The sequence below is a fragment of the Somniosus microcephalus genome, chromosome 3, assembly GCF_052327205.1.
Source record: "Somniosus microcephalus isolate GS21.2 chromosome 3, FLI_Smic_1.0, whole genome shotgun sequence".
NCBI classification, from domain to species: domain Eukaryota; kingdom Metazoa; phylum Chordata; class Chondrichthyes; order Squaliformes; family Somniosidae; genus Somniosus; species Somniosus microcephalus.
This window is the reverse complement of record NC_140989.1, coordinates 170967159-170989579: the sequence shown is the minus strand read 5'-3', so window position 1 is coordinate 170989579 and position 22421 is coordinate 170967159. Positions and strand designations below refer to the sequence as shown.

At 50.5% G+C, this 22421-nt stretch overlaps 1 protein-coding gene across 1 annotated transcript in view; it reads right to left on the bottom strand.

The window, feature by feature from the left end:
• The window catches only part of pygb (phosphorylase, glycogen; brain), a 124724-nt gene that overhangs the window by 29423 nt on the left and 72880 nt on the right, over window positions 1-22421 (bottom strand). Inside the window, exons 10-14 of the mRNA XM_085977923.1 lie at window positions 18055-18201; window positions 11381-11544; window positions 5387-5501; window positions 3455-3556; window positions 2780-2927 (exon numbers count right to left, since the gene is read on the bottom strand). Coding sequence (XP_085834049.1) covers window positions 2780-2927; window positions 3455-3556; window positions 5387-5501; window positions 11381-11544; window positions 18055-18201 — 676 coding nt within the window. The remainder of the gene's footprint in view (window positions 1-2779; window positions 2928-3454; window positions 3557-5386; window positions 5502-11380; window positions 11545-18054; window positions 18202-22421) is intronic.

The window sequence follows — 22421 nt, the reverse complement described above, 5'->3', positions numbered from 1 at the left end:
TCTGCAGCGAGTGTCTCACCTCCTGATTCCCCAAAGCCTTTCCACCATTTACAAGGCACAAGTAAGGAGTGTGATGGATACGCTCCACTTGCCTGGATGAGTGCAGCTCCAACAACACTCAAGAAGCTCGACACCATCCAGGACAAAGCAGCCCGCTTGATTGGCACCCCATCCACCACCTTAAACATTCACTCCCTCCACTACTGGCGTACCGTGGCTGTAGTGTGTGCCATCTACAAGATGCACTGCAGCAACTCACCAAGGCTTCTTCGGCAGCACCTCCTAAACCCGCGCTCTCGGTCACCTAAAAGGACAAGGGCAGCAGGTGCATGGGAACACCACCACCTCCAAGTTCCCCTCCAAGTCACACACCATCCTGACTTAGAAGTATATCGCCATTCCTTCATTGTCGCTGGGTCAAAATCCTGGAACTCCCTACCCAACAGCACTGTGGGAGTACCTTCACCACGCGGACTGCAGCGGTTCAAGAAGGCAGCTCACCACCACCTTCTCAAGGGCAATTAGGGATGGGCAATAAATGTTGCCTGGCCAGCGACACCCACATCCCACAAATGAATAAAAAAAAGGTTATAATGCCCTGGAATTTGCTGCCGACGGATGGAAGCGGAGACACTCAATGTTTTCAAGGGGAGACTGGATAGGCACTTGAGGGAAATAAACTTGCAGGGCTACAGGGATAGAGCGGGGGAATGTACTGCATCCATTGTGGCATTTGCCATTTCCTGCATCTGCTATTCTGGTGGCCAGAGTAAGATTGCCAATTAGTGCTAGGTTGGGACCAGTTTTACTCTTTAGCCCATCCCCACTGGGTTCAGTACACTCTAGGCCCATCCTCACTGGGTTCAGTACACTCTAGGCCCCTCTTCGCTGGGTTCAGTACACTCTTGGCCCATCCTCACTGGGTTCAGTACACTCTAGGCCCATCTTCGCTGGGTTCAGTACACTCTTGGCCCATACTCACTAGGTTCAGTACACTCTTGGCCCATCCTCACTGGGTTCAGTACACTCTAGGCCCATACTCACTAGGTTCAGTACACTCTAGGTCCATCCTCACTAGGTTCAGTAGACTCTTGGCCCATCCTCGCTGGGTTCAGTACACTCTAGGCCCATCCTCGCTGGGTTCAGTACACTCTAGGCCCATCCTCACCGGGTTCAGTCACTCTAGGCCCATCCTCACTGGGTTCAGTACACTCTTGGCCCATCCTCACTAGGTTCAGTACACTCTAGGCCCATCCTCACTAAGTACACTCTAGGCCCATCCTCGCTGGGTTCAGTACACTCTAGGCCCATCCTCACTAGGTTCAGTACACTCTTGGCCCATCCTCACTGGGTTCAGCACACTCTTGGCCCATCCTCACTGGGTTCAGTACACTCTTGGCCCATCCTCACTGGGTTCAGTACACTCTTGGCCCATCCTCACTGGGTTCAGTACACTCTAGGCCCATCCTCACTAGGTTAAGTACACTCTAGGCCCATCCTCGCTAGGTTCAGTACACTCTTGGCCCATCCTCACTGGGTTCAGTACACTCTAGGCCCATCCTCACTAGGTTACGTACACTCTAGGCCCACATTCACTAGGTTCAGTACACTCTAGGCCCATATTCACTGGGATCAGTACACTCTTGGCCCATCCTCACTGGGTTCAGTACACTCTTGGCCCATACTCACTGGGTTCAGTACACTCTAGGCCCATCCTCACTGGGTTCAGTACACTCTAGGCCCATCCTCACTGGGTTCAGTACACTCTAGGCCCATACTCACTGGGTTCAGTACACTCTAGGCCCATCCTCACTGGGTTCAGTACACTCTAGGCCCATATTCACTGGGTTCAGTACACTCTAGGCCCATATTCACTGGGTTCAGTACACTCTAGGCCCATCCTCACTGGGTTCAGTACACTCTAGGCCCATCCTCACTAGGTTCAGTACACTCTAGGCCCATCCTCACTAGGTTCAGTACACTCTAGGCCCATCCTCACTGGGTTCAGTACACTCTAGGCCCATCCTCACTGGGTTCAGTACACTCTTGGCCCATGCTCACTGGGTTCAGTACACTCTTGGCCCATCCTCACTGGGTTCAGTACACTCTTGGCCCATCCTCACTGGGTTCAGTACACTCTAGGCCCATCCTCACTAGGTTAAGTACACTCTAGGCCCATCCTCACTGGGTTCAGTACACTTTGGCCCATCCTCACTGGGTTCAGTACACTCTTGGCCCATATTCACTAGGTTAAGTACACTCTTGGCCCATACTCACTAGGTTAAGTACACTCTTGGCCCATCCTCACTGGGTTCACTACACTCTTGGCCCATCCTCACTGGGTTCAGTACACTCTTGGCCCATATTCACTAGGTTAAGTACACTCTTGGCCCATACTCACTAGGTTAAGTACACTCTTGGCCCATCCTCACTGGGTTCACTACACTCTTGGCCCATCCTCACTGGGTTCAGTACACTCTTGGCCCATATTCACTAGGTTAAGTACACTCTTGGCCCATACTCAGTAGGCACATCCCCACTGCCTCGACCAAACACGTAAGACCCCTATAGCTGGACAGAGCTCAAACCTGCCTCCCAGGTGTAAAAGGAGTGCGTATGAACTCACTGTTCTACTCAGTTCTCCCCATGCCACCTGCTTATGTGTAAACAGTAGATAACTAGCAGAATGTGAAGCCTTTAGTCTGTACTTAGCAATCCAATGAACAGTCAGTCACTGACAAAGAAACGCATGACGGGTGTGATGCAAATTGTGACTTACGGTTGTAGAGAGTGATAATATGTAAACAGTTCAATAGCTGCCTCTTATACTCGTGGATCCGCTTTACATGGACATCGAAGATGGAGGAAGGGTTTATTTTGATCATGTACTCATTTTCCAAATAAGCAGCAAATTTCAGTTTGTTCTCCTGAAACAAAACAGTGTCACCCCAACATTAAGAGTGCCGAGAAGATTCATTAGTCTTCCGCTGAATTTTACATTTATTGCATGCTTGATGTTAGAAAAGAAGTACTTTTGAAGTGTAGTCACCTGTGCTAATGTAGGAAACGCAGCAGCATTTAACATCTCTTCCGAAAGATGGCACCACCAACAGTACAATGCTCCATCGGCACTGCACTGGAGCGCCAACCTGGATTACGGGCCTCAGGTCTTGGGAATGGGACTTAAACCCAAAACCTTCTGACTCGGAGGAGAGTGTGCTACCACTGAGCCAAGGTTGACACCCAAGGCTGCGTTAATGTTGTCTTACAACATGTGCGGTCCTTAGTTTTGCACAATAGTGATAGTGGATTGGCGGTTAGGATCAGATCAGCCATGATCTTATTGAATGGCGGAGCAGGCTCGAGGGGCCGATTGGCCTACTCCTGCTCCTTTTTCTTATGTTCTTACAACGTAGGCTACAGAAACAGCGCTTATCGGAATTGTTTACTGTACCTGTTTAACATTGGCCACATCTCTAATGAAAGCTTCATTGTCGACATAGTCCAGAAGTTTCTTCAGCTGGTGCAGGTCTGTGATGAAAGCCTCTCCAATCCTCTACCGGGAAAAAAATGAAAGCATTTGCACTGGCTGTGTATGAAGTGGGCTGAGCCAAAGCAGGGGCCTTTGGCGAAGGGCACACCTCCTCACTTTATAATAACAAACAACTTGCATTTATATAGCACCTTTAATGTAGGAAAACGTCCCAAGGCGCTCCGCTAAATACTCCCGTGGGATCTTTTACATTTACGTGTGAGGGCAGACGGGGCCTCGATTTAACGTCTCATCCGAAAGACAGCACCTCCAACAGTGCAGCACTCCCTCAGGCACTGCACTGAAGTGTCAGCCTGGTTATGGGCTCAAGTCTCTGGAGTGGGACTTGAACCCATGACCTTCAGACTTGAGAGAAATTGCTACCACTCAGCCGAGGCTACCACCTAGAACAAAAGCTTAACTCAAAGGTAATAAAGCGTGTGTGAGAGAGAGCAGATAGGAAAAGAGGAAGAAACACATGAAGAAACATATGATGGGAAGAACAATAGTTTGCTTTTTTTTTAATGTATTATTAATTAAAATTTAGCCTCTATAGTTTAAAGTAGGAAATCTACTAATATCTCACTAATATTTAGTGGATCTTTCAGTGTCATAGCATGTGACTTGAAACCCTTGGGAGAGAAATAATTAAAGATAATTGGCAAAAGAACCAAAGGGGAGTTGAGGAGAATTGGACGATCTGGAATGCACTGCCTGAAAAGGTGGTGGAAGCAGATTCAATAGTAACTTTCAGGGAGTTAAATATATACTTGAAAAGGAAACACTTGCAGGACTCATCAACAACTTGCATTTATATAGCTCCTTTAACATAGTAAAACGTCCCAAGACACTTCACAGGAGCGTAATCAAACAAAATTTGACACCGAGCCACATAAGACGATATTAGGACAGGTGACTAAACGTTAGGTCAAAGAAGTAGGTTTCAAGGAGCATTTTAAAGGAGGAGAGAGGTAGAGACTTATAGGGATGGAATTCTAGAGCTTAGGGCCTAGATGGCTGAATGCACGGCTGCCTAAAATCACATGGCCAAGTCAAACAATCAATGGGTCTTTGCAAAATGACTCAGACATCTTCAAGCTCTGCAAATCTATAGTCGTTGAGAGGGGATCTGTGCAATAAATGAACGCAAGTGAGCAGAGAACGGCCATTGTCCCAATGTACTCCCAGTTTCGGAGACAGAATCTAAGCCTTGATTACAAACATATCCTGTACAGAAAACTAAGTTGGTAGAATCACTTACAGGGGCTTAATTTATGAGTACGGGTTACATAAACTAGGCTTATATTCCCTAGAGTATAGGAGGTTGAGGGTGATCTAATCAAGGTGTTTAAAATGTTAAAAGGATTTGATAGGGTAGATAGAGATAAACTATTTCCACTGATGGGGGAATCCAGAACAAGGGGGGGAGGGACAGTCTTAAATTTTGAACTAGGCCATTCAGGAGTGAAATAAGAAAGTACCTTTTCAAATAAAGGGTAGTAGAAATCTGGAACTCACTCCTCCAAAAGGTTATGGATGCTGGGGGACAACTGGAGCTTTCAAGACTGAGATCGATAGATTGTTTTTAGCTAACGATATCAAGGGATATGGAGCAAAGGCAGGTAAAATGAGGCTGAGGTGCAGATCAGCCATGACCTAATTGAATGGCAGAGTAGGCCCAAGGAGTTCAATGGCCATCTCCTGTTCCCAATGTTTGTATGTTCCTAGAATATCTCTCTCCCCCTCCAATTCACTGCAACCTTTGGATCGGACACTGCAGTCACTGAAGGTTCTTTCAAAACAATTCATCACTGATTGAGTTTCAATCTCTGCCAGTCAACAGAACTCTCTCACCTCAGCTATGACATCTGCAAGGCCTGGGTTACACAGCAATAGCCAGCGTCTTGGAGTGATTCCATTCGTCTTATTCTGGAACTTGTCTGGCTCAAGTTCGTAGAAATCCTTAAAACTGGAAACAAAAAAAAACTAAAATAAAGGGGTTTTATTTTCAGGTTTGGATGCTACCTTGACTTTGTGGTGACAGGTTGGGGGGAGGAAGACATTATAAAAACAAAATGCTTAGAAATAATTTGCACTCAGTCGCACAGGTTATTGCAATTATATAGCGTTTTTCATGACCTCAAACTGGTTCACACCCAATGAAGATTTTTTTTTGAAGTGTTGTACTCTAGGGCTAAAATTGTGCTAAATTCAGGGCTAAAATGGTGGCAATAATTGGACAGTAGTATTATTATATCTTTGAAAACCTGTGTTCTATTTGAAGTATGGTGTTTTAAACATAATTGGGTGATTACTTCCTCCACAATCATGCACTTGGAAAGAGGACAATATATAATGGCAAAGGTTAATACCCAATTCACATTACCAGATAACTTTTAAAACTTACAATATTAAATTTGTAATATTGAAAGAAATCAAGTCCCAAACAAATATATATATCGCATTTATGTAACATCCCCCCCACCATTGTTTTTTAAATGGACTATCACAGGTTGAATCTGATCCATGCTCGTCACGTCACAAATGGAATTCAATCCGGAGAAGTGTGAACTAATGTATTTGGGGAGGGCTAACGAGGCAAGGGAATACACAATAAATGGTAGAATACTGAGAAGTTTAGAGGAACAGAGGGACCTTGGTGTGCATGTCCTCAAATCCCTGAAGGTAGCAGGACAGGTTGATAAGGTGGTTAAGAAAGCATACGGGATACTGCCGAGGCACAGAATATAAGAGCGGGGAGGTTATGCTAGAATGGTATAAAACACTAGTTAGGCCACAGCTAGAATACTGTGAACAATTCTGGTCACCACACTACAGGAAGGATGTGATCGCTCTGGAGAGGGTACAGAGGAGATTTATGAGAATGTTACCAGGACTGGAGAATTTTAGCTATGAGGAAAGATTGGATAGGCTGGGGTTGTTTTCTTTGGAACAGGAGGTTGAGGGGAGATTTAATTGAGGTGTATAAAATCATGAGGGCCTAGATAGAATGGATAGGAAGGACCTATTTCCCTTAGCAGAGGGGTCAATTTCTATGGTTCTATTCTATGATTCTACTACCCATTCAATCAGTGACATCATCCCACGGAATAATTCATTGAGAAAGAGGGTTGCAACTTAACATTGACAGTACAATGATTTGTAAAAACTGGATTTATACAAGGGCCACACTAGCCATAAGAATTCAAAAGCATCCCATGAAGTTTCAGAATTTTTATATTTGTGTTTAACAAGTGCAATGGCTTCATAAAGTAAATGTGTGAATGTTGCCTTGGAAACACAATAAAAAGGTGAATTTAACTTTAATTTATGCCATTTACCTTTGACTTTGAGTTCACATATCCTGATGAATCAGACTGAAGTGCAATACCCTATAACTGCACTAAAAGTTTACTATTAAGTGAGACTTAAAATATATATATACACACACACACACATTCATATAATTATTATATATATTCATACATGACGTGGTCAGAAGGACTATTTGCTTTGTCCTGGTACAAAAGGGCTTATTTTCTTTGTTCTCCCCACCCATCCCCCCCATCCCATACTGCAGGAAGATTTTCACCGAGCCACTTGTTTCTGGAGCTTTTTTTTCCATTCTCGGAACGTGGGCATCGCTGGCAAGGCCAGCATTTATCGCCCATCCCTAATTGTTCCCGAGAAGATGGTGGTGGGCCTCCTTCTTGAACCATTGTAGTTCGTGTGGTGAAGGTACTCCCACAGTGCTGTTCGGTAGGGAGTTCCAGGATTTTGGCCCAGCGACGATGAAGGAACAGCGATATATGTCCAAGTTGGGGCAGTGTGTGACTTGGAACAGAACCTGGAGGTGGTGGTGTTCCCATGCATCTGCAGCCCTTGTCCTTCTAGGTGGTAGAGGTCGCGGGTTTGGGAGGAAGCCTTGGCAAGTTGCTGAAGTGCATCCTGTAGATGGTACACACTGCAGCCACGGTACGCCAGTGGTAGATGTTTAGGTCAGTGGATGAGGGCTCAATCAAGTGGACTGCTTTGTCCTGGATGGTGTTGAACTCCAAGTGTTGTTGCAGCTGCACTCATGCAGGTGAGTGGAGTGTATTCCGTCACATTTCTGATTTCTGCCTTGAAGGTGGTGGAGAGGCTTTGGGGCATCAGAACCTAAGCCACTCGCTGCAGAATCCCCAGCCTCAGACCTGCTCTAGTAGCCATGGAATTCGTGTGGCTGGTCCAGTTGAGTCAGTGGCGGCCCCTTCTTCTCATGTCCCTCACCCATCTTTATTGAATCATAAAATCAGTAGCAGTTGGCACAATCACATCAACATCAGCCAGTGCTGCTCGGGTTATCAACAGGGTTAAGCATCCTATAAGATGCATCCCCCTCAGAAAACCATCCCTTTAACCTGACACTGGCCAGAATTTTAATTTGGAGGTGGGTAGGGAGCAGGGGTGGGGGGGGGGGGCTGAAAAGCGGTCAGGAAACCTGGGAGATGAAGAGGCCGGCTGGCTGCTGGGTGGGTAGGTCTGCAACACCAGGCTGCAGGAGGGGGGAGGCGGGGATCAAGGCTGGATGAGGAGGGTGCTCGGGGGCGGGAGGTCGGAAGACGTTTGGGGCCTGAGCGGGAAGGTCGGAGGCCCGGGGGGTTGGGGTGAATCGGAGGCCTCGGGGGAGATCAGAAGGGGGGGGGGGGGGGGAGGAGAATGTGTCCAATCACGGGGGTTGGCAACGCAAGGGCACTGGAAAGGCACTTACCACCTGGATCCAGCAGTCCTCGCCTCCCTTTAGCTGGCGGGTTCTCCCGAGACCTGGGAAACCCTGCCAGCCAGAGTTAAATTTGAAATGGTGGCTCACCAGGAGGCACTCCGACTCATCCAGCCTCTGACCAGCCCCCCCCCGCTCATCCTCCTTCCCTCCCTCCTCTCTGCAGCCAAGTGCTGCAGGCCTCATTATAATATTTAAATGAAAGCTCCGCCTCCTGGGTTAAAATCGCAGGTGGGCAGGTTGGGGTTGACATTCAGTTTTTTTTTTAACTCCAACTTCCCACCCAACCCCAACCCACCCTTTTTTGGGGTTAAAATTTCCCCCGCTGATTCAAGTGCTCCACAGATCCTGCAGATGTGCGAACATGTAGATAGCGGCTTGACTGGCCAAATGTCCAGATCATCACATTTTATTTACGACACTGTCACTGAAGGTTAGTGGTTTGTTATGGATTGACAATCTGTGGCAAACCCCAGGTTTTTTTTTAGTACCTTTTTAGGACGAGTGTGATATTTGCCTCAAATAAAAAAAAAAATTCTTAAAGGTTACTGCCAGTTTTGGACTCCAGGGGAATCAGGGGATATGGAGATCGGGCGGGACAGTGGAGTTGAGGTCGAAGATCAGCCATGATCTTGCTGAATGGCGGAGCAGGCTCGAGGGGCCGTATGGCCTACTCCTTCTCCTAATTCTTATGTTCTTACGTCAAATTGTGCTGAAAGTTGATTTTAGTAGTTGCATAAAACAATCCAAAAGTGATTATGTGCCTTTAAATCATTGCCTGATTGCAACAATTTTGCATGAATCAAGTAACCCTTCATACACAAGCAACATCATCAATGTTTGTGCTGTGTCTCCCTACTGAAAACAGTCAGTCAGTCATGGTGGAAAGTTTAAAACAACAAAAGTTAACAGAAGACTTTGGAGGAAAAATTGGGTTGATTTGCACCTCGTTAGCAGGGGGTGCGAATCCCCTCACGCCCGGGTGAGGCGTCGCTAACGCCGCCAGGAAATCCAGCGGGAGGTTAGCGGCAGTGGTAGCCAGTAGTGCCCCGCGGCGCGGAGCCTCCGGCAATGACGTCATCGTCATGCGCAGCACCCCGGCCGCAAACTTCCCTTGCGCCCTCTGACCTATTGCCGGACGATATGTCCAACAGGGTCAGGGGGCGTTTTTGCAGCAGCGGCGGCATTACTTAAAGGGCAGGTGTCGGGCAGTTATTTTTTATTTTTGACTGCCAGCAGCTGCCCCCTTTCCCTTTTTTTTTTTTCGGCGTGCTGGCCGCGATCGCTCAGCTCAAGGAGTGCTGGGCTGTTTACACGGCACCCCACTCCCCGGTGGTCCAGCAGGGCCCCGGTGCGCGCAGCACTAGGTCCCTCCCCTTTAACCAGGGGAGGGAGGCCTGCAATACCGCGGTGCTACGTGCCAACGTGCATGGCGCTGTTGCACGAACTTCAGTAGTAGTGCCCCAAGGAGGAGGTGGCGTGCTTCCAGTAGCGAACCACCTCCTGCTTGGGACGCTACTACTAAATTTCCAGTGGAGGGGTGCTAACTTTTTCGGTGAAGTTAGTGCCCCAAAAGGCGCTCCACCCAATTTTTCCCCCTTTAGCTTACAATAGCCGTTTAAAATGGAATTGCAACATCTTCTGAATACTTCAAAGAAGAAGAAAACAGCTGCCCTTTTCATAAACGGAACGTATGACATCGAAAGAAATGTTCTGAGGGAGCCTTTAGCTCAAAAACATTTTAGGGATGTTTAGTCCAGATTTATAAAAGGATATCCTACTTTGAGTCAAAATAAATGACTAACGCATTTTATTATAAGTCCGAGTGGACTTCGTTTGAACTTTAATTAGACAACACAGTGAGAGATGGAGAAGGGGGCCAGGAGAAGGAAAGGTTTCTTCTGGTCACTGTTCCTAGTCAGATATACTCTTACTGCCTGCTGACTATAGAAATTGGTCTTCATACTTGATGACATTTTGAATATTTAGTTTAGAGTCGACAGGTACAAAAAATAATTTAAAAGCCTAATGGAATGCTAGCCTTTATCTCAAGGGCACTGGAATACAAAGGGTAGGAAATTATGCTTCAGTTGTATAGAGCCTTGGTCAGACTCCATCTGGAGTACTGCCTTCAGTTCTGGGCACCGCACCTTGGTCTTGGAGGGGGTGCAGTGCAGATTCACCAGAATGATACCGGGGCTAAAAGGGTAAATTATGAGGACAGGTTGCATAGACTGGGCTTGTAATCCCTTGAATATAGAGGATTAAGGGGTGATCTAATTGAGGTGTTTAAGATGATTAAAGGGTTTGACAGGGTAGATAGAGAGAAACTATTTCTCTGGTGGGGGAGTCCAGAACAAGGGGACAAAGCTGTAGTGTATGTAACCTGTACCACCTTAAGAGGATACCTTAAGGTGATGGACTACTTTTTGATGGCTCCTGTACATTGTAGTACCGGTGGTGACCACACCGGTATATAAACCCTGTGGAGCAAAGTGTATTCCAGTTCAGCCCTGACCCTCAATTACTAAAGACCTGTTTAATTATTTCTGTAGTCTGTGTCCAGTTATTCAGCATAACTACATTTGGAAACACAGACTCAACAAAAACCTTAAAATTAGAGCTGGACTGTTCGGGTGTGATGTCAGGAAGCACTTCTTCACACAAAGGGTATTGGAAATCTGGAACTCTTTCCCTCATAAAGCTGTTGAGACTCGGTCAATTGAAAATTTCAAAACGGAGATTGATATTTTTGTCAGTCAAGGGTATTAAACGGCTACAGAACCAAGGCAGGTAGATGGAGTTAGCCATGATCGAGATCAGCCATGATCTAATTGAACGGCAGAACAGGCTGGAGGGGCTGAATGGTCTCCTCCCGTTCCTCACTGCTGAGATCTCTATAGTAGCGAAGCGAACAAAGTGTTTGTGGTCAGGCCTCTGCTGAATCTCATCAGCTAAAACACTGTCTGACTGGAATCCCTTTTACTAGCTGCACATTGCTAACAGAAACTCACTTAAGAGCTAAAGTTAGTTATTTAATGAGGTGAACATTAACCCTTTCCTTACACTGTTGCCGGGGCACCACTTACACTGATTTTTTCACTATTTCTGAGTGAATTCGTGCAACCCCGTTGACAGCATGTGATCCAACCACGCTCAGGTGCGCCATGTTGATCCTCTTGGGATCTCCCTCCTCAATCAGTGACATGCGTCTCAGGCGGTCCATATCACCGGGATACTGGGCGGCAACGTTCTAGAACAAAAAGTGGGCACTTGCGTTAGCCTGGACGGGTAAACGAGACACCATGGCTCTTTTAGTAGTTCTTCCCAACGGAGGAGCTGGATGGGCGGGTAATGAGGGAGCAGCGAGTTAGGGATGGAGCACAACCTCAGACAGAGTCCTGTAAGCGGACAAGCATCGTGTTCAAGATTAAATCTTTGGTTATTATCTTCTCCCTTTCTCTCCACAAACCTAAAAAAAACAATTGGCCCAAATCTGAAGAGGAGTCACTTTAGCAAGACAACTAGGACACACGACAATGTGAACTGACGTTGATCTTATTAACAACTATAACATGGGCGCAAGCATTGCTGGTTTGAACTATCTTTTAGCCAACCGGAAAAAGCTATAAACAGTTACATTTCCTACTGAATAAGGGATAAACCATTCTTCAAACCCGCCACGTTTTGAACGGGGGGGGGGGGGTTCAAAATACAGCAGAGGTGGGAACACAGCCTCTGCGTTATCGATTTTCAGGAGGGAGGGGTCTGCTGTCCGAGCTCGGTGCAGATGCCATGGGAGCAGAGAATCCACATCCAGCACTGCTCTCTCATATCCTGGGATAAATTTTCAACATCGCATGACCGGCAATCTAAACCCGACTGTCATTCCACTGACACTGATGGAAAGAAAGACTTGCTTTTATACAGCGGCTGTCCCGACCCGAGGATGTCCCAGAGTGCTTTACAGCCAACAAAGTACTTTTGAAGTGTAGTCACTGTTGTAATGTTGGAAACGCGGCAGCCAATTTGCACACAGCAAGCTCCCACAAACAGCAATGTGATAATGACCAGATCATCTGTTTTAGAGATATTGGTTGAGGGATAAATATTGGACAGGACACCGTGGTGAACTCTCCTACTCTTCTTTGAAATCGTGCCGTGGGATTTTTTTCCTCCACCTGAGAGCAGGCGGGGCCTCGGTTTAACGTCTCATCCGAAAGACAGCACCCCCGACAGTGCAGCCAGTACTGGAACCGGGAGTGTCAGCCTGGATTATGTGCTCAAGTCTCTGGAGTGAGGCTTGAGCCCATGATCTTCTGACTCCCAAGAGAGTGCCACCCACTGAGCCATGGCTGACACCTGCACCTGAATTAAAAGCAGGCGGGTTCCAAAACAGGCAGGTGATCCACTCTGGCAGAATAACAGGACTGCAATTGAGATGAAAATTTACCCCCCTCCCCATCTTATTTGTGAGTGATGTCCTGTTTCAAAAAGAGACCTTAAGGGTCACACTCACCTGAGCAATCAGGACAGCAGTGAAAACTGGAACTATAAACACCATGGTTAACTTCAAGTGGGAGTCTCACCACTAGGATTTATTTTAAAATCCAAGGAGAGAGAGAGAATTAGTACTAACTGTGGTAAACCACTGTTATACCTGTCTGTGTCTGTATGTGTATTCCACTAGGTACAGGTTTGGACATGCCGACTCCTCCCACTGTTCCAGGTATATAAGTGACTACCTCCCAGTCCCTTAGTATTCTGGACGGGTCGACCACTTGAGACAAGACCTTCATTCTTTAGTTAATAAAAGCCTGATTGTTACTCGCTCAACCTCAGTCTTTTGAGTAATTGATGGCGCATCAATTTTATTAACCAAATTTTTTATAATGGAGAAGATCCTCACACCAGCATGCCTGGACTTGGACAGTCGGGAAGCGGACGCTTCCACCAAGTTTGCTCACTGGCTCACGTGCTTCGAGACATTCCTGACTGCCTCCACTGCGGTCGAAACGGATGCGGACAAACTGTCTGTCCTGTTCTCCAAGGTGAACCACCGAGTGTACTCAGTCATCCAGGACGCGACCTCGTACACAGCCGCCCTCCAGCTCCTCAAGACCCAGTACACGCGCCCTGTGAACGAAGTATACGCTAGGCACCTTCTGGGGAGTCGCAAGCAACAACCTGGGGAATCGACTGAGGAATACCTCCAAGCACTGTCCGTGCTTGGCCGGGCCTGTGGGTGTAAGGCGGTAACGCCCACTAAGTACACGGAGGAACTGATCCGGGATGCCTTCGTAGCGGGCCACAGGTCCAACTACACCCGACAGCGACTGCTGGAGCAGAGTGACCTCACCCTCGACAAAGCCTCCGACATCGCACTAACGCTGGACGCAGCCTTCCGGGGCATGGATGCCTACTCCTCTGCACCGTGGACGCTGCGGGGAACGACAACCTGGGACACGGTAGGACAGCCCCATAGCACCGTGCCACCCCAGCCACAGCCCAACAATGGCCCAACTACCGCAGCAGTGTCCCAAAGCCAGACAGCAGTATCCCAAGGCCAGAAATGCTACTTCTGTGGCCAGGCCAAACACCCCAGAGCGCGCGGCCCGGCGAAGAATGCGACCTGCTCGGGCTGCGGGAAAAAGGGACACTACGCCAGCGTCTGCAAGGCCAAAGCCACCCCGAACGCCAGCAGCGCCGCGTGTGGGCCGTGCAAGCCGCCATCTTGGGCCCCCAACAGCGCCGCGTGTGGGCCGCCATCTTGGGCCTCCCCAGCCATGTGCAAACCACCGCAGCAGCAGCCATCTTGGACGACTCCAGCCACATGGGAATCATGGACGCCGCCATCTTGGACACCAGCCGGGACGCAGCAGACCGCCAACCCCCCCCCCCCCATCTGATACTCGCAGCGACACACCGACCCCTACGCTGGCCTCTGTGACGCTGGACCAAACGAGACCGCACCAGCTAGCTCGGTCCAAAATGGACGTTAAGGTAAACGGCCATGCAATAAACTGCCTTTTTGACTCCGGGAGCACAGAGAGCTTCATCCACCCCGACACGGTGCGGCGTTGCTCTCTCCCAGTCCTGCCTGCGCACCAGCGGATTTCTATGGCCTCCGAGTCCCAGTCAGCGGACATTGGCGGCTACTGCGTGGTGACACTAGTAGTAGACGGGACTGTGTTCAATAATTTTAAACTCCTGGTCCTGCCCGACCTCTGCGCTGCCGTTCTACTGGGGTTGGATTTCCAGTGCAACCTCAAAAGCGTTACGATGGCGTACGGTGGCCCCCTCCCCCCACTCACAGTCCGCAGCCAGCAGCCTCCAAATTGCCCGCCGCGCACCAGATGCAACCTCTCCACGCTCAGAGTCCCACCCCCTCCACTGTTTGCTAACCTCACCCCCGACTGTAAGCCCATCGCCACAAAGAGCAGGCGATACAGTGCCGGGGACAGGGTTTTCATCAAAACCGAAGTGGAACGGCTCCTGAAGGAGGGGATTATTGAGGGCAGCTCCAGCCCCTGGCGAGCCCAGGTTGTGGTCGTTAAGACCGGCGAGAAACAACGCCTGGTCATCGACTACAGCCAAACAATAAACCGCTACACCCTGCTGGACGCCTACCCACTCCCCCGCATAGCTGACATGGTCAACCAGATCGCGCAGTACCGCGTCTTTTCGACCATTGACCTGAAATCTGCGTACCACCAGCTCCCCATCAGCCCTGAAGACCGCCAGTATACTGCTTTTGAGGCAAACGGCCGCCTCTATCACTTCCTTAGGGTTCCCTTCGGCGTTACCAACGGGGTCTCCGTCTTCCAAAGGGAGATGGACCGGATGGTCGATCAAAACGAGCTGCAGGCCACTTTCCCTTACCTAGATAATGTGACCATCTGCGGCCATGACTTGCAGGACCATGACGCAAACCTCGAGAAATTCCTCTGCACCGCCCAACTCCTAAACCTGACATATAACAAGGAGAAGTGCATATTCCGCACAGACCGCCTCGCCATCCTTGGCTGTGTTGTGGAACACGGGGTCATCGGTCCCGACCCGGACCGGATGCGTCCCCTTATGGAACTCCCACTGCCCCACTGCCTAAAAGCTCTGAAGAGGTGCCTAGGGTTTTTTTCCTACTACACTCAGTGGGTCCCCGACTATGCAGACAAAGCCCGTCCGCTGATCAAGTCCACCTCTTTTCCCGTGACGGCAGAGGCCCGCTTAGCCTTCCACCGTATCAAGGAAGACATTGCCAAAGCCACCATGCACGCAGTGGACGAATCCATCCCCTTCCAGGTGGAAAGCGATGCGTCCGACTTCGCTCTGGCCGCCACCCTTAATCAGGCGGGGAGACCTGTGGCATTCTTCTCACGAACCCTCCAGGGCCCGGAGACCAGACACTCCGCGGTCGAGAAGGAGGCCCAGGCTATCGTGGAGGGTGTGCGTCATTGGAGGCACTACCTGGCCGGAAAACGATTTACCCTGCTCACTGACCAGCGTTCAGTTGCTTTTATGTTCAACAACAAGCAGAGGGGCAAAATCAAAAATGACAAGATCTTGAGGTGGAGAATCGAACTTTCCACCTACAATTACGAGATCTTGTACCGGCCTGGGAAGCTCAATGAACCCCCAGATGCCCTATCGCGTGGCACCTGCGCCAGCGCGCAGATCGATAGGCTGAGGGCCCTCCACAATGACCTCTGCCACCCGGGGGTCACCAGGTTCTTCCACTTCATCAAGGCCCGCAACCTGCCTTACTCCATCGAGGAGGTCAGGACCATGACCAAGAACTGCCAAGTCTGCGCTGAGTGCAAACCGCACTTTTATAGACCAGACAGAGCCCACCTGATAAAAGCCACTCGCCCTTTCGAAAGCCTGAGCGTCGATTTCAAAGGGCCTCTCCCCTCCTCCGACCGCAATGTGTACTTCCTCAACATCATTGACGAGTACTCCCGGTTCCCGTTCGCTATCCCCTGCCCGGACATGACCAGTGCCACGGTCATTAAATCTCTGAACAGCCTCTTCACCCTGTTCGGTTTCCCCAGCTATATCCATAGCGACCGGGGCTCATCGTTTATGAGCGACGAACTCCGCCAGTACCTGCTCGCTAGGGGTATAGCCACAAGCAGGACCACCAGTTACAACCCCCGGGGGAACGGACAGGTGGAAAGAGAGAATGCAACAGTTTGGAAGGCCGCCCTACTAGCCTTAAAGTCTAGGGGCCTTCCGACCTCCCGCTGGCAGGAGGTGCTCCCCGATGCGCTCCACTCGATTCGGTCACTGCTCTGCACTGCCACCCCTCACGAGAAAATGTTTGTCTTCCCAAGGAAGTCCACATCGGGGACATCGTTACCGCCATGGCTGACGTCCCCAGGGCCGGTACTACTGAGAAGACACGTGAGGGCCAATAAAACGGACCCCCTGGTCGAGAGGGTCGACCTCCTCCACGCCAACCCCCAGTATGCTTACATTGCGTACCCGGACGGGCGGGAGGACACAGTCTCCATACGAGACCTCGCACCCTCGGGGACCGCTGTAACCCACTACGACACAGTCTCCATACGAGACCTCGCACCCTCGGGGACCGCTGTAACCCACTACCCATTACCACCGCCCCCCCCCGCCACGACCCGATAGCCAACCCCAGCAGCCGGCTCGCCTTGGACCGTCACCCACGAGGACTACATTCCAGGGCCCCAGCCTACACGGGACGCGACGCCGGAAGCTCCACCACCCCTGCCGTCGCCACGTCGATCACAGCGGCAGACAAGACCTCCGGAGAGACTCCAATACACGAACTTTTAAATACACTTCACCCCGCCGGACTCATTTTTAAACAAGGGGTGAATGTGGTAAACCACTGTTATACCTGTCTGTGTCTGTATGTGTATTCCACTAGGTACAGGTTTGGACATGCCGACTCCTCCCACTGTTCCAGGTATATAAGTGACTACCTCCCAGTCCCTTAGTATTCTGGACGGGTCGACCACTCGAGACAAGACCTTCATTCTTTAGTTAATAAAAGCCTGATTGTTACTCGCTTAACCTCAGTCTTTTGAGTAATTGATGGCGCATCACTAACATTAACCTTTTTGTTCATTCTGGTCACCTCCGTTGATTTCTGGATGTTTGTTTAAACAGTGCGTGATGACATCATCGGTACATTAGCTTGAATGAGCTACTGAAGTTGCCCTTTGGGGTGCTGGATTGCTATTGGTGCAGATACAGTCATTAGTTTACAGCCTGTAAGCATTAACTACACATGTTAAATCAACTCCCTCAAGCGGGCGGGCATGGTAGCTTTGAAGCCTCAAGTGATGGCATCAGTACAGGCTAAAAACTGACAAAACACACAAGGAAGGACGTTTAAGGCTTGTATTCTCGAATACAGAATATTAAGGGGTGATTTAATTGAGGTATTTAAAGTAGTTGGAAGGGTAGATAGAGAGAAACTATTTCCTCTGCTGGGGGAGTCCAGAACAAGGGGGGCATAACCTTAAAATTAGAGCCAGGCCGTTCAGGGGTGATGTCAGGAAGCACTTCTGCACACAAAGGGTAGTGGAAATCTGTAACACACTCACCCAAAAATAAATAGAGTAGATAAATCAGGGAGTCCATAATCAGGTGAAGCCAAGCCTGGATTTTATAAGCCTGTAGACTGCAGAGGGAATGGAAAACTGAGCGAGATAAAGAGCTCAGTGAGCGAAGCAAGGGAACGTGGAGGAGAGCACGTGGACATTTAAAAAATATTTCTTACGTCCAAATGTTTCTGGTTGATTGCATAGATGAGCTCCAAGTGTCTTGGCAGAAGATGCTCGAACATCTGAACTGGCCAGCGTTCCAGAGCCTCGGGTAGCACAGTGTGGTTGGTATAAGCACAGGTCCGTATTGTTATATCCCATGCCTTTCAAAAAGAAAAAAAAAATCAATCATACAGTACAAGAGTAATTTGAGACATGACAGCTGGTGAGTGTAGCAGGCTTGTGAGGAACAGGTGACTTTGGACCCAAGGTTTCCAAAGCTCTCCACCATTGGGGTTTTCCTCACCTCATGCCTGGGTCTGTTGTAGATTAAACGCAAGAGATTGATTGCTATGGTTAGTCAACAATGTGGTAAACCACTGTTATACCTGCCTGTATGAGTGTTTGTATTCCACTGTGTACATGTCTGTACATGCCTCGGCTGACTCCTCCCACGAGTCCAGGTATAAAGGTGACTGCTCCACAGTCCCTCTGTATTCTGGACTGGTCGACCACGCGAGGCACACCTTCATTCTCTTGTTAATAAAAGCCTGTTAGTTACTCGCTTAACCTCAGTCTTTTGAGTAATTGATAGCGCATCAATTTTATTAACAAGATTTTTTTATAATGGAGAAGATCCTCACACCAGCATGCCTGGACTTAGACCATCGGAAGGCGGACGCATCCACCAAGTTTGCTCACTGGCTTAAGTGCTTTGAAAAATTCCTGATCGCCTCCGCTGCAACGGTCAAATCGGATGAGGACAAACTGGATGTCCTGATCTCCAAAGTGGACCACCGAGCGTACTCGGTCATCCAGGACGCGACCTCGTACACGGCTGCTCTCAAGCTCAAGGACCAGTACACGCGCCCAGTGAACGAGGCGTACACCAGGCACCTCCTGGGGAGTCGTAAACAACAACCTGGGGAATCGACCGAGGAATACCTTCAGGCACTGTCTGTGCTTGGCCGGGCCTGTGGTTGTAAGGATGTAAAGGCCGCCGTGTACACAGAGGAACATATCCGGGACGCTTTTGTGGCGGGCCACAGGTCCAATTACACCCGACAGCGACTGTTGGAGCAGAGTGACCTCGACCTCAACAAGGCCTCTGAACTCACACTATCATTGGACGCAGCCTACCGGGGCATGGATGCCTACTCCTCTGCACCGTGGACGCCGCGGGGAACGACAGCCTGGGACACGGTAGGACCGTCTCATAGCGCCGTGCCACCCCAGCCACATCCCAGCAACGGCCCAACTACCGCAGCAGTGTCCCAAGGCCAGAAATGCTACTTCTGTGGCCAGGCCAAACACCCCAGAGCACGCTGCCCGGCGAAAAATGCGATCTGCTCGGGCTGCGGGAAGAAGGGGCACTACGCCAGCGTCTGCAGGGCCAAAGCCACCCCGAACCCCAGCAGCGCCGCGTGTGGGCCGTGCGGGCCGCCATCTTGGGCCTCCCCAGCCATGTGCGAACCACCGGAACAGCAGCCATTTTGGACGCCTCCAGCCACATGGGGATCATGGATGCCGCCATCTTGGACGCCAGCCGCCATCTTGGCCCCCAACACCGCCTCATCTGATACCCGCAACGACACACCGACCCCTACGCTGGCCTCCGTTACGCTGGACCAAGCGAGACCGCACCAACTGGCCCGGTCCACAATGGACATTAAGGTAAATGGTCACGAAACACTCTGCCTTTTTGACTCTGGGAGCACGGAGAGCTTCATCCACCCCGACACGGTGTTGCTCTCTCCCAGTCCTGCCTGCGCACCAGCGGATTTCTATGGCCTCCGAGTCCCAGTCGGCGGACATTGGCGGCTACTGCGTGGTGACACTTAGTAGATGGGACTGTGTACGATAATTTTAAACTTCTGGTCCTGCCCCACCTCTGCGCTGCCATCCTACTGGGGTTAGATTTCCAGTGCCACCTTAAAAGTGTTACGATGGCGTACGGTGGACCCCTCCCCCCACTCACAGTCCGCAGCCAGCAGCTTCCAAATTGCCCGCCGCGCACCAGGTGCAACCTCTCCACACTCAGAGTCACCCCCCCCCCGCCCCCCACTGTTTGCTAACCTCACCCCCGACTGTAAGCCCATCGCCACAAAGAGCAGGCGATACAGTGCCGGGGACAGGGTTTTCATTAAAACCGAAGTGGAGCGGCTCCTGAAGGAGGGGATTATTGAGGGCAGCACCAGCCCCTGGCGAGCCCAGGTTGTGGTCGTTAAGACCGGCGAGAAGCAGCGCCTGGTCATCGACTACAGCCAGACAATAAATCGCTACACCCTGCTGGACGCTTACCCACTCCCCCGCATAGCTGATATGGTCAACCAGATCGCGCAGTACCGCGTCTTCTCGACCATTGACCTGAAATCAGCGTACCACCAGCTCCCTATCCGCCCTGAGGACCGCCAGTATACTGCCTTTGAGGCAAACGGCCGCCTCTATCACTTCCTTAGGGTTCCCTTTGGCGTCACCTCCGTCTTCCAAAGGGAGATGGACCGGATGGTCGATCAAAATGCATTGCAGGCCACTTTCCCATATCTGGACAATGTGACCATCTGCGGCCATGACTTGCAAGACCATGACGCAAACCTCGAAAAATTCCTCTGCACCGCCCAACTCCTGAACCTGACGTATAACAAGGAGAAGTGCATATTCCGCACAACCCGCCTCGCCATCCTTGGCTGTGTTGTGGAACACGGAGTCATCGGTCCCGACCCCGACCGGATGCGTCCCCTTATGGAACCCCCACTGCCTCAAGGCCCTGAAGAGGTGCCTAGGGTTTTTCTCCTATTACGCCCAGTGGGTCCCCTACTATGCGGACAAGGCCCGTCCGCTGATCAAGTCCACCTCTTTTCCCTTGACGGCAGAGGCCCGCTTAGCCTTCCACCGTATCAAGGAAGACATTGCCAAAGCCACCATGCACGCAGTGGACGAATCCATCCCCTTCCGGGTGGAAAGCGACGCGTCCGACTTTGCCCTGGCCGCTACCCTTAAATCAGGCGGGGAGACCCGTGGCCTTCTTTTCACGAACCCTCCAAGGCCCGGAGACCAGACACTCCGCTGTTGAGAAGGAGGCCCAGGCTATTGTGGAGGCTGTGCGTCACTGGAGGCACTACCTGGCCGGAAAACAATTTACCCTGCTCACTGACCAGCGTTCAGTTGCTTTTATGTTTAACAACAAGCAGAGGGGCAAAATCAAAAACGACAAGATCTTGAGGTGGAGAATCGAACTTTCCACCTACAATTACGAGATCTTGTACCAGCCCGGGAAGCTCAATGAACCCCCGGATGCTCTATCGCGTGGCACCTGCGCCAGCGTGCAGATCGATAGACTGCGGGCCCTCCACAATGACCTCTGCCACCCGGGGGTCACCAGGTTCTTCCACTTCATCAAGGCCCGCAACCTGCCTTACTCCATTGAGGTCAGGACCATGACCAGGAACTGCCAAGTCTGCGCTGAGTGCAAACCGCACTTTTATAGACCAGACAGGGCTCACCTGATAAAAGCCACTCGCCCCTTCGAGCGCCTGAGTGTTGATTTTAAAGGGCCTCTCCCCTCCTCTGACTGTAATGTGTACTTCCTCAACATTATTGATGAGTACTCCCGTTTCCCGTTCGCCATCCCCTGCCCGGACATGACCAGTGCCACGGTCATTAAGGCCTAGAAATTCATTGACGCCACTTTTGGGGCGCTAAAGTGGGGTGTCCGCTAAAGTTTGTGGCCGCCGCCAAATCTAGGCCACTTCTCCGATATTCATTAGCTTCGCCCTACTAGTTCGGGCGAGCGCTAAAACTGCTGCTGGACGCCTCTCTTTGGGCGCTAAGCCGGAGGTGGTGATCGATAGCGCCGAGGCCGGGCGCAGCGCAGGTGCGGCCATCTCGTGATTGACAGCAGACACCCTGGCGCCGGCCAGCTCTTAAGGGGGAAGGGTCGACTGTGTCTGCTGCCACGCCCTGGATAGTGGAGCCCTCCAGCTAGGCCTGAACACTGCTGCTGGACCCAAATAGCGCCTGAAGACATGGAGAAGGCCCGTGAACGTGCGCAGCGCTTCTCAGAGCATGATCTGAGTGTGCTGCTTGCTGCTGTGGAGAAGAGGCGCCATGTTTTGTACCCGGACAATGGCAAGAAGGCGACGGTCCGCGTCTGCAGGAGAGCCTGGAGGCATGTCGCCAGCAAGCTGTCAGCCAACAGCGACGTCCCCAGGACCGGTGCCCAATGCCACAAAAAGTTAAATGACCTCACACGCATTGTCAGGGTGAGTAACCTTTCCAATGACCTCCTCATCCTTGCATGTGCACCTCACATTATGGGCAAAGGGACCTGAAAGCTCTAATGGCCAGCCTTCATCCAGCAGCTATGGCACAGGCATGAGCATCA